The sequence below is a fragment of the Tupaia chinensis genome, unplaced genomic scaffold (genome assembly GCF_000334495.1).
Source record: "Tupaia chinensis unplaced genomic scaffold, TupChi_1.0 Scaffold142100_1, whole genome shotgun sequence".
NCBI classification, from domain to species: Eukaryota; Metazoa; Chordata; class Mammalia; order Scandentia; family Tupaiidae; genus Tupaia; species Tupaia belangeri.
The window spans coordinates 1402458-1414029 of record NW_006201951.1 but is presented as its reverse complement, the minus strand read 5'-3'; the positions used below and the strand labels follow the sequence as shown (position 1 = coordinate 1414029).

The 11572-nt window shown below is 63.8% G+C and overlaps 1 protein-coding gene across 1 annotated transcript in view; it reads left to right on the top strand.

The window, feature by feature from the left end:
- NACC2 (NACC family member 2) overlaps positions 1 to 11229 on the top strand; it is a 37599-nt gene extending 26370 nt beyond the window's left edge. Inside the window, 6 exon segments of the mRNA XM_006163343.3 lie at positions 2619 to 2783; positions 4624 to 4729; positions 5228 to 5325; positions 6617 to 6860; positions 6862 to 6917; positions 6920 to 11229. Coding sequence (XP_006163405.3) covers positions 2619 to 2783; positions 4624 to 4729; positions 5228 to 5325; positions 6617 to 6860; positions 6862 to 6917; positions 6920 to 7008 — 758 coding nt within the window. The 3' untranslated portion in view covers positions 7009 to 11229.
- The last annotated feature ends 343 nt before the right edge of the window (positions 11230 to 11572 follow it).

Here is an 11572-nt window from a genome sequence, read left to right as displayed (position 1 = left end):
GGGGCCGTGTGTGTGTGTGTGTGTGTGTGTGTGTGTGTGTGTGTGTGTGTGTGTCTGTGGGCCCCGTCTGTGTGTGTGTGTGTCCGTTGGCCATGCGCTGCCACTGGGGGACCCAGGGACACAGTCTGCCTGGCCCTGGTGGTTGGCACCCATGTGCCTGGACAGCCGCTGCTCCAGCCCGAGGGCGATGACCCTCTCCGGGCCTTTCCCCATTTCCAGCAGCCCTGGAAGGCTCTGCTCAGGGACCAAGTATGTGGAAGGCACAGTCCAGAAACTGACGCTGTAGCCACAGGGTGGTCATTGGCTCAGGCAGCCACGTGGTGACATTGGCCAGGCCTGGGGGACGGGATGCTGCCGGGTGCCTGGTACCTGAGGCTAAGGCCAGGTTGGGGGGCCTCACATAATGCAACCCCCGCACCCGCCAAGGAGCCTGCACGGCTCCGACTCTTGGGTCTTCAGAGCGACCCTCCTGGGGCCACGAGGGATGAGCCGTGCCACCGTGGTTTCCCTGTAAGGCCCAACTGTGACACGGCCGGGAAGGAGCGAGGTGCAGGAGGCCGTGCGACACCTGTGCAGACGCGCTGCCCCGGTGCTCTCCGCGGCCAGCGGTACCCGTACACACGAGGCAGAGAGAAGTCCGCCAGGCTCTGCTCGGGGAGGGCCGGGCCGGGAGGGTGGGCGCAGGGCACGCAGCCTCTGCCGTGGCAGATGTGGAGCTGAGGTGGCCGACTGGGAGCTACTCTGCGCAGCGTGCGAGTTGGGCAGCGTGCCGTCCGCAGGGGAGCAGGTGGGCTGCTGGGGCAGGTAGTTACGTTGTAAAATAGCATCAGATTGTTTCCGCTCCCCCAGCCCCCAGGCAGGCCTCGTTGCTATGCCCCATGGGAAATACCACCAACCCCAGCACCCACCTGGCGGCTCCCACCTAAAGTCCCGCAGCCTCTGCTGCAACCTTGGGGACCTCCCTGCCACCTCTCCAATCCAGCTACTGTCAGGCTGAAGGAGGAGCAGCTGGCCGGGGGCTGCTGCCAGTCCCACCCACTGTGGGGAGGGCCAGGCAGGAGGAGCCTGGGGGTTCCAGCAGTGGGCTGCACGTGGTCCCGGGAGCCCCGCTCACCTCCAGCTGGCCCTCAGGCTCTCAGGATGGCGGCTCATCTTCCTTCAAGTTTGTTTTTCTTAATCTTTACTGTAGAATGCATGTGCTCACTGGAAACAGAGACGGGGAGGGGGGGGTGGAAATAAGAAAGACCCCTGGGGAGATGGCCACGCCATGGTTCCTTCTCCATCCTTCTCTCAGGATTTTGGGTACACGTGTACACACGCCCAACAGCGCCGTGGCCATGTGGGATGGGATGCAGCAGCTGTAACCTCCGTGCCACCTACTGGCCCAGTCTCAGTGCTCACCTGCCACCTCCCTGCCCTGCCAAGCCCCTCCACAGCTGCCCCCACCCAGCATCCCCCTCACCCTGAGGCTCAGGTTTTCCTGTGCCCCGAGGGCCCACAGTCATGGGAAAGGCACTGGACAGCAGGAGTGGGTTTACCCCGCCACACGCACAAGTCCCAGAAGGCCCTGCCAGCCACCCCCTCACCGCTCAGTCCCCACTGAGTCTCCGAGGAGAATCGCCAGCCTGAGGGCGAGGCCCTTCTTAGGCCGCACTCCTTGGTTAGTCTGGGAGGATTGGCGGGGTTACCCGGCCAGGTGTGCCTGGCCAGGTGTTCTCAGAGGGCTGCCAGCACAGGTGCGTCTCTTAGTAAGGACAGCCGATCAGAAGCTAGTGGCCCTCCAAGGACCTTGCCTGTGTGCTGGGGACGCGGGAGAGTGGCCACACTGCCACCGTGTGAGAAGTCGCGGCAGGGGGGGGACTTGCTAGCCTCACGCTGACCGCGCACCAGCCTGTGGCACAAGGGCCTGGAGGGACCTGTCTCTGGTGACAGTACTGGGGCGCGTGTTGGCAGGCAGCAGGCTCAGTTCTGGCAGGGGGTTCCGAGCGGAGGTGGTCAGGAACCAGCACAACTAGCCAGGCTCCCCAGTGCTGGCTCTCTGTAGACATGAGGCTGCCACATCAAAGGCCATGTCTCGCCCAGAGAACTGCCAGGTCCTCTGTGCCGCTTGCCTGTGGCCAGGATGAGCGCTGGGCAGCAGCCACGAGGAGGGGTCAGGACTGCCTGGAGCCGCTGCCACCCTCCTCCGGCAGCTTGCTCAGCAGGGGCTGCCGGCACCACGAGCACCCTCTGCCTGGTCCCAGCTTCTGTCTCGGCTGTGACACCTGTGGCCAGCCCCCACCCTAGCCCCTGACAGGCCTCAGGCCTCTCTTGTACCCTCACCCCACCCCCTCACTGTGGTCTAGCCCACAGCCTCAGCTAGACACTGCCTGGGTGGGCTTCACCCACCGTCTCTGCTCTCCTGCCGCTTCGGGCTTCTCTTGGTGGGAGCAGGCGGGCAGGAGCAGGGGCGGAGGGCGGTCGGAGCCAGCCTACCCAGACTCGGGCAGCCAGGAGAGTGCATGCAGCTGCCAGGAGGGCCAGCTGGGCACAGGCGGTCTGGCTGGGCCCTGGGAACAAGGAGGGTGAGCAGGGCAGCTAGTAGCCCTCGGCCCCAGCGGGTGGTCCTGTCCCCACAGTGCCAGAGAAGCCGGAGCCTGTGCCGCTGGAGAGCCGATCGTGTGTGCTCATCCGTCGTGACCTGGTGGCCCTGCCCGCCAGCCTCGTCAGCCAGATCGGGTACCGCTGCCACCCCAAGCTCTACTCCGAGGGGGACCCCGGCGAGAAGCTGGAGCTGGTGGCAGGTGAGCTACACCCTTGCATGCAAATACCTTCTTTACCCTTCCAGAGCTAGGGACAGTGTGCTCATCACCCATCAGTCAAAAAAAGAACACGCAAAGTTCCCACGTAGAGGGCCGTGTCATTACGAGGAGTTGGCCCGCTGAGCTACGCAGCATTTTAGTGGACCCTCCTGGGCCGGCCGCACTCCGACTGCAGGGTCCACAGTCCTGCGTCCCCATTCAGGCACGGTCTGCCACGCTGTGTCCGACACAGGCCTCACTCTCTGTCCGAAGGGAGTGGCCGGAGGCCCAAGTGCAGCTCAGAAGAGCAGGTGGTGCCATGGGCCGGAACCTCGTCTGGGGCCTCGTCTCTCAGTCCTTTTGGCCTTGTGGTCTCTCTGTTTTATTTTATTTTTGCTATAGTCATGTGTGCCTACCAGAGAGAAAGAGAAGGAAAATGGGAACTTCCCTTCCGCACCCTGGGGAGGTGGCCAGGCTGCAGTCCCCTCTCCTCCCTTGTCTTCGTGGGGCTTTGGGCACGCATACACACGTGCCTGGCATGTTTTCCAAGCCGCCGTGTCCAGGTCTCAAACCACGACGGCAACTATGGGACCCCGCCCCCGGACCGCTGCACCCCACTGGCCCCTTGCAGATCTCCAGCGTCCAGCAGAGGTGACCGTCCGGGGCGCTGCTAGACATCTTGTTAGCAGCTGTCGAGCCATTTTCCAATAAGTTCCCTTGGTTTGCCAAGGGAGTCCCAGTTACAGCTAGGGGCCTTGGGCTGCCGCTCCCCCAGCCACCAGCTCCCAGACCGCACTGTGGACAGCCGTAGCATCTACTGCCCACAGAGCCCATGTGTCTCCCACTGGGAGCCAGCCTGCGGGCAGCAGCTTCCCCACTGTGGGGACAGATTGTGTCCCGAGCGCCTACTGCCCCATGGCCACTGGCACTTCTGGGCAGGGCTGGGCCGAGGTGGGCTGTGGGCTGTGCTCACCCAACATGTCGAGGCTCCAGGAGAAGTGCCCTCGTCCGCACCACCCACCAGCAGCTCATGTGTGGGTTTTCAGGACATCGGGGCTGGAGAGGGATCCAGAGTGGCTGGGCCTTGGAAAGGCCAGTTTGCACGGCGGCAGGACTGGAGAAGTGGGGCCATGGCAGGAGGCCCCTGGAGGCTGGGCGCACATGGGCAGCACCTTCCTGGTCCCCGAGGAACTGGGAAGGCCCCTCACGTCCAGATCAAGGACCATCAGGCAAGGGCAGAGCCTCCTCTCCTGCCCGTCCCCCAAGGAGATGGTGGCCCCACTGTTCCTGAGCAGAAACCGCACAGAGCTTTGACTGAGTCATTGAAAGGGGCCTGGTGAGACCGCCAAGCCCCTGAAGCCCAAGCCGGGCCACTGTGCCCTCAGTGTCACCTCCTGTTTCACAAGCTCCGTTTCCCACATGGCAGTGTCCCTGGGGCCCGTGGACGAGCGCTGCCCGTTGTTCTGCCAGGTCCAGCCCATCCCTGGGCCCACTGGGGTCTCCACAAAGTAACTGCACTGTCCAGCCTCCCTGGTCATCTCCACCCAGGGAAGCCAGCGCTGTACCCTGTGGTGCGGCCGTGACACCCTCCCCCAGCTGCTGCCTGAGTCCTTGGTGTCTGGGAGGGGACAGAGCAGTGAGGCTGGGGCATTCCCTGAACCTAGGGCCAGAGCTAGCCAGACCCTGCTGACAGGGCCTCGTCCTTCTGTGAGTCCCAGAGGCCTCAGCACCTCCCCACTCCCTCCCCCGCACTCCTGTCCTGGCTCAGCAGCCCCCGGGCAAGGGCAGGGGCCCCGGGTTCCGGGCCAAGGCCAAGGCCCCACTGTCTGTCTGGCGGCTGCAGGCTCCGGGGTGTACATCACACGTGGCCAGCTGATGAACTGCCACCTCTGCGCAGGGGTGAAGCACAAGGTTCTGCTGCGGCGGCTCCTGGCCACCTTCTTCGACAGGTAAGTGGGTGCGGCGGGCGCAGTTGGCCCGTGGTTCCGGGGTTGTCCTTGGCTGGGAGCCGTCTGCGTGCCACCCCACCGTGTGGGCACGGGAGCTCTGCACTGCCCACTTCACAGCAAGGCCTGCCAGCCTGGACAAGGCCTGGGGTCTCGGGCAGGCGAGGGGTCCTGTTGGCTGGGGCTTGTGTCCAGGGAGGGCCAGCTTTCTTGGTCTCTGTGAAGGGCGTGTGGGCCTTCTGCACCAAAGTGAGGCTCCCACAGGGGGCTCCTCCCTTGGCGAGGCATCTGCTCAGGTGACCTGGGGACTCAGCCACCACCTTCCTGGCCTGTCTCTGGATTGCCATCTCAGCCGAGTGGCCTTTCCTTTGTCCTGTCCCTTAGAGGTGGCCGGGCTTGCCCACAGCACTACGGCACCTGGACACACAGTGGGAGGCTCTGGGCTCCTCTACCTGGTGGGCAGCCCCTCTCACCCTGCGGTCCTGCGCTGTCCGTCCCCAGGAACACGCTGGCCAACAGCTGTGGCACTGGGATCCGCTCGTCCACCAGTGACCCAAGCCGCAAGCCACTGGACAGACGAGTCCTGAACGCCGTGAAATGTAAGAGGGCCCTCCTGGCGGGGTTGGGTGCCCTCCTGGCGGGGTTGGGTGCCCTCCTGGCGGGGTTGGGGGCTCTCCTGGCGGGGTTGAGGCCCCTCTCCTGCAGTGGGGTTGAGGCCCCCCTCCTGGCGGGGTTGCCTCCGCAGCCCCCCCCAGCACATGGGCCTGGGAGTGCCTGGCGTCCCTGGGATGCAGCGGAGGCAGAAAAGAGCAGCCCGAGAGCCAGGTCTCGAGGTGCCTGCGTTCTTGGGAGGTTTCCAAGTGCGATGAGTTCAGCTGTGAGACTATTTTAATACGTGCGATAGATCTAATTCTCCGTTCCAACAAGACCCCTATTTACATCTCGTGGTTATTCTGAGCCTCTGCCATCTGCTCAGCTTCTACTTCCCGCTCTGGGCGTGGGGCGGAGCCTGGCCCACCTCCCACCTCCCACCTCCCACGTCCACAGCAGACCCCTGCCCCAGCAGTGGGGGCACCGGCCGGAGCACGGCCTCCTAATTCTCTTGCTTAGAGACCCCTCGCCAGGCCAATTCTGTTCGAGTGCGGAGGACTGTGACAGTTGGTAATTACAGTCCCAGAGCGCAGGGTGCTGGGGCGCTGGGCGGGGGATGCTGGAGGAGCGCTGCCATTCCAGAGCAGGCGCTGTCCTGGGCGAGCTGCCGGGGACCTGCCGGGGACCTGCCGGGCTGAGCAGTTAGAAAGGGCCCTCTTGGTCTGCGGCTCTGGCTCGGTGGAGAAAAGAGGAGTGTTGCAGGTGACGATGACCACCCTCGGCCTCCCCCTCCCTAGGACCTGGGACGAGGATGGGAAGGATCTTGCTGAGCTAACCCCGTGCCTGCCCAGCCCTGCGAGGGGGACCCTGTGGCCAGCTCCAGTTTGTAGGGCGCAGGGGGCCCCAGAGCTCGTGGGTGTGCCCAGGCCTCACTGGCGGGAGGGTGGCCAGGGCGGCCAGACCTGACCAGGCCGGCAGCTCCCAGGAGGAAGCGGGCACCAGAACAGTGACTGCCCGTCCCCAGTGCTGAGCTAACCCCGTGCCTGCCCAGCCCTGCGAGGGGGACCCTGTGGCCAGCTCCAGTTTGTAGGGCGCAGGGGGCCCCAGAGCTCGTGGGTGTGCCCAGGCCTCACTGGCGGGAGGGTGGCCAGGGCGGCCAGACCTGACCAGGCCGGCAGCTCCCAGGAGGAAGCGGGCACCAGAACAGTGACTGCCCGTCCCCAGCTGACCACGGGTGCCGTGGGGGACAGGGGCCTATGCCGGGGCGCCCAGCCTCGCCCCCGCCTCTGTGCCCCGCAGTGTACTGTCAGAACTTCGCGCCCAGCTTCAAGGAGAGCGAGATGAATGTGATCGCGGCCGACATGTGCACCAACGCCCGCCGCGTCCGCAAGCGCTGGCTGCCCAAGATCAAGTCTATGCTGCCCGAGGGCGTGGAGGTGTACCGCACCGTCATGGGCGCCTCGGCTGCCGGGGTGCCCCTCGACCCTGAGTTCCCGCCCGCCGCGCCTCAGGTGTTCGAGCAGCGCGTCTACGCCGAGGCCCGCCGCCCCCGCCATCCTGGCCCTGAGAACTGACGTCGTGAACGTCGATCTGAACACCACCTCCAGCCGGGCAGGGCCAGCTCCAGCAGGCCCCAGACGCCAGCGGCTGCGGCCAGGAGGCCCGAGGGCACCTACGCAGGGACTCTGTAAGAGGAGCGGCCGAGGCCAGGCCGAGCTGCTTGCATGTTACTAATCGACAATGTGACCTGTGACCGAGCACCTTACTACTGAACTGCTACTGTTGCCTGAAACAAATGTGACCCCCTTCTGCTTGTATTTAAAGTCGATGAAGGAAGCAGACGCACTCTTAGACTGCAGACTCGTAGGCTGGGGTGGCCTGGCGGCCAGAAAGGGCCCAGGCCTCCTTTTTGATATTCACAAGGTTAGTCTCCCATTGTAGCTCCCACCCTGGGGAGGGGCGCAAGGTCTTCAGGCCCTGGTGCCCAGCCCGACCCTCCAGCTACCCTCCCTGCTCCTTCTGCCCTGGAAGACAAAGCTGGGGCCAGCAATGGCCTGTGGCATGGGGACATGTGTCACAGGACACTTTGCTCCTTCGCCATGGGGACCCTCTGGGACGATGGGGCAGGGCTGGGTCCCCAGGAGCCAAACTCTTGTTATTTTTCCTTCTTTCTGGGACTCGGGCGTTAGGCCCCGCGGGTCTCCCGTCTGCGTGGGGAGGGTGTGCGAGTGTGCACGTGTGTGTGTGCAGAGGGCCAGGGAGATGGCTCTGCGGTGGCATTGCAGGTCATGGGGCGAGGGGCTTGCCTGTTCTCCCACACCTCTGTCCTCACTCTGCCCGGCCCCTCTGTCCACCTGCAGCCCCAGGACCTGGCCTGCTGACCCCCCGGGCACCCTGACTCTGCCTGGCCACCCTGCCCCAGGGACGGGGTCGCTGTCCCGTGCTGTGCAGGACATGCAGAGCGTGCTATCCCCCGCCCAGCTGCCCGGGACTGTCCTCGCCTGCTTTGTTTCGGTTACCGTCTATGTCACATGCGGTTTGGAAGCTTTCAGATCCAGTAGTGCAAAACACGGGAGGGGCGGGGTCCCCATCCCTAGGCCTCCACGGCGTGGGCAGTCAGGGTGCATTCCATCCCCCACCCCAGACCAGGGTCCACTCAGTCCCACTGGAGGCAGTGGGGGCCCCAGGAAGAGGTAGCCAAATCTACTGGAGGGGGCAGAGGCCAGGAAGGCCAGGTTCCGCCTAGTCCAGAGATGGCCCTATGAGCCAGGCCAGGCTGGCACAGGCTCCCTGGCGTGGGGTGCTGAGGCTGTGGCAGGTGGCAGGGACACAGGCCTGAGCTGCAGGCGCAGGTGCTGGTAGGGAGCGGCACATCTGCCCCGGGCAAGCAGGCCGGGCTGGCTGGGTTGAGCCCACAGTGCCCACTTGGAAGTCGGACCACTGGTTTTGAGTGGGGCACAGGCAGTGGGGACCTGCAGGGCTATGACCCAGGTGCCTCTCTTTTGTTTAGGGGTTCGGTCCTTACAGGGCCTGCCTCCTCCTGAGGCCCAGGCAGCTCCCCGGGTATGGCTGAGACCCCTTCCCCACCACGCTAAGACTTAGAGTCTGTGGCTCCGCCCACCCCTACCAGAGCAGACCAGGGCCTACGGCTGTCACCCGGCCTGACCCTGGTGCTCACAGGCTGGGCAGGCTGGCTCAGGTCCCGGCCAGACCCTTGTGGCCCACAAAACCTAGGCCTCCCCCAACTGGGGGCCGTGGACTGGGCACTGAGGTGGGGGACCCGGCTGTGGTTTGATCACTTCCCACCGGGGTCTCTGTTTCCACTGACGCCCCCCCGCCATGTGGAGAGGCCTCCCCAGGGCCCTTCCTGGACCCACCCAGCCTCCTGGGCCCCTCTGGCCAGACGATGCACGTGCCTGTCCTCTGCAGGCACAGGGCTTCCAGAAGGGAGTGGCCTGTGGGCAGGAGCGAACCCCAGTCCCACCCCCTCAGGAGGGGCACCTAGGTCCAGAGCTGGCCTCTCTGCCTCCCTGTCTCGGGCCAGGCGGGGCTCACGAGCTGGCCAGGCCTCTCTGGCACAGAGGAGCCTCAGGCAGCAGGGGTGATGGCAGGCGCGGCTGGGTGGCGCCTGCATCCCCCCAGAGCCTCCCTCATCTCCCCTCCCCGCCCAGATGTGCACTTTAATTTGACCACCCCTGGGGACCCTTGGGAGACAGGTCCTCCTGTGCCGGCTGTCGACAGATGGCTCCCTCCCTCCTCTCCTCTGAAGGCAGGGCACCCGCCCTGCGGCCCGGAGATGAGGGCGCCACTGGCCATGGGAGCAGGCGGTGGCTGCGCAGAGAACGCCCGACGCCTCAGGCCAGCACAATGTCCGTGACCTCTGCTCCTGAGTCGGTCGTGACCGCCGTCTGCTCTGTCGTTCTGGGTAAGGGAGGCGTGAGCTGCAGGGAACTCTTACATGACAATTCTTCAATGTGACGGGCTCCGGGCTTGCCTGTGCTGGGCGGCAGGCCGAAGGTTTGCACTACTGTGTCGCACGGCAGATGCGGGCCGCGAGCACCTGCAGACGTGCGTGGCCGACACGAGCCTGCCAGGCGCTCCCTCCACGTCCTGAATGTACCGCGGCTGGGCAGGCGGCAGGGGCGGGCGGGCCGGGCTCGGAGGGCCCCCAGAGTGCCTTAGCATCTTCTGAGCATTTTCCCAGGAACCCGAGTAAGAAACCCGGACCCCCCCCCCTTTGTTTACAAGATGACTGATTCCAGAATCGGGCTGCCTGTCCCGTGAGCGTGACCCCGACTCGGCCGGTCCCCGAGGCAGAGACAGCTGCTCGGTATTTGCGAGACGTCTGCACCTTTGCTCTGAAGCTTGACTGTTAGCAATACGCCCATCGACGTAGTCCATTATAGAGCTAAGTTACAGCTGCACCTTGGGGGCAGAAGGGACTGGACCGCGTCGGAGCTGCCACACTGCGCGGCCGGCCAGGGGCCCCACTGAGCTCCCGCCCTGGCCTCCCTCCAGGGGGCCGGCCAAGGAGGCGGCTGGGATGGTGCAGAGGGCCGGGAGAGGCGGCACATACTGTGAGCGGGGGCCGCGCCCCCACACTTGACCTCTGTCTTGTTTTCTGCACTGCGTCTGCGTCCACGGTGCCCTGTGGTTGTGCCACGTTGCATTTGGTTTGGCCCCTTTGCTCCTGCATGTGGACGGAGCCAAGGGCGAGTGTCCTGGGCTGCCTGTGCCCCCTGGGCCTTGACGGTGAACGCTGGCCGTCTGCACTATGCCTTCTCGAGAACTTGCTGGGGTGTTCACTCCGAGCAGGCGCAAGGCGGCAGGTGGAGGCTGTGCGGCGGTGGTCTGCTGGGGGGCTTGTGCCCTAGGCGGTTCCGGTGAGCCTGGCCCTGAGGGGCCTCTGTAACTGCTGGAACTTGGTAGCCCCGTCGCTCACTACGTGGGGCCCGTCAGACAGGGTATTTTAGGGGAACATCTTTGCTGCAAGTGGGAAACGCCGAGAGCAGCCCTGTCGGCCTCCGCCACGCCAGCGTGACTTCCGGTCTGGCCCGAGGCGCGCAGCCGTCCTTGGCCGTGACCACGGTTCGGGCTGCGCGCTGCAGGGACCCGTCCCGGGCCATCCGGTGGCTCTGCGCAGGGCGGGAGCACCTAGGGCCTGGTTAAAGATGTTTCTGAAACGGCAAAGGTTTTCGTTTTTGTTTGTTTGTTTGTTTTGTTTCTTTAAAAAGACAAAAATGATGCAGCACCTAAAGCATTCAGATTGGACAGCCTGCTTGCACTCCGGTCGGTCGCTTCCATTGTTCGCGTTTTGCACATGAGTGATTTTTATGTCTAAAGAAGCCAAAACTTGCAATACTATTTTTAGCAGACAAAAAAAGAACTAAGTATAAAGTGTATAAATATTTTTGACTTGAACATTTGGGTGGCATTGGGTGCAAATGGAACATTCATCTTTTGGATGGAATGTTTGGAGAAAAAGAGCCTTTTAGTGGTTGTTTTAGTCTGTTTAGGGCTTAAAGCAGTACTGTAACTCACGACTGTTAAAACAGAGTTGAACGTTGTCCCCTGCTGTTCAAGGAGGTTTCGCAGAACCACTGAGCTGGGCTCGGCCACAGACCTGCAGCTTTCCTGGGTTCCGTTCTGTTTTCTTTCCTAAGAAGGAGGAAGCGTTTGTTCGTTCTCCCGTCCTCACTCCCTCTGTGCTCTGTAGTCGAGACTGTTACTTTTTAGCCACGGCTGACATTGTATCCAGCGTACCAATAACTAAACCGCCGGAACGTGCACAGCGCCGGCACAGGGCTTCGCAGGTCTCACAGGCGACGCCGAAATGAACTCGACCGGCTGTGACCGTAATCAAGGCTTTGTAAAATCACATTTACAAAATAATAAAGTCAGTTCAAACCCGAGTTTCCTGGACTTTGCCCGGAGGTGGGGTGCCACCCCAGTGGGGCCCCGGGGCTCAGGGCTGCTGGAGCTGGGAGAGGGCGGGAGCCCAGCTGTGGGGTTCAAAGCCGCTTGACCCAAACCCCACCTCCCAGTGCCTTGTGATGGAAGGGAGGCAGGAAGGTTGTCCTGGGGTGGTGGGTCTTACCTGTCAGGGGTCCCACCCTGAGCCCCAGTGACCCGGTGTGGGGACTTCTTTCCTGGGTGGGTGTCTTGCCCGCAGAGTGGGGGTTTGCCACCCCCAGGTGTGTGGCTTCCCCACCTCCTGGGCCTGGTCTGCCCCCAGCTGGACGGAGGAGCAACTGC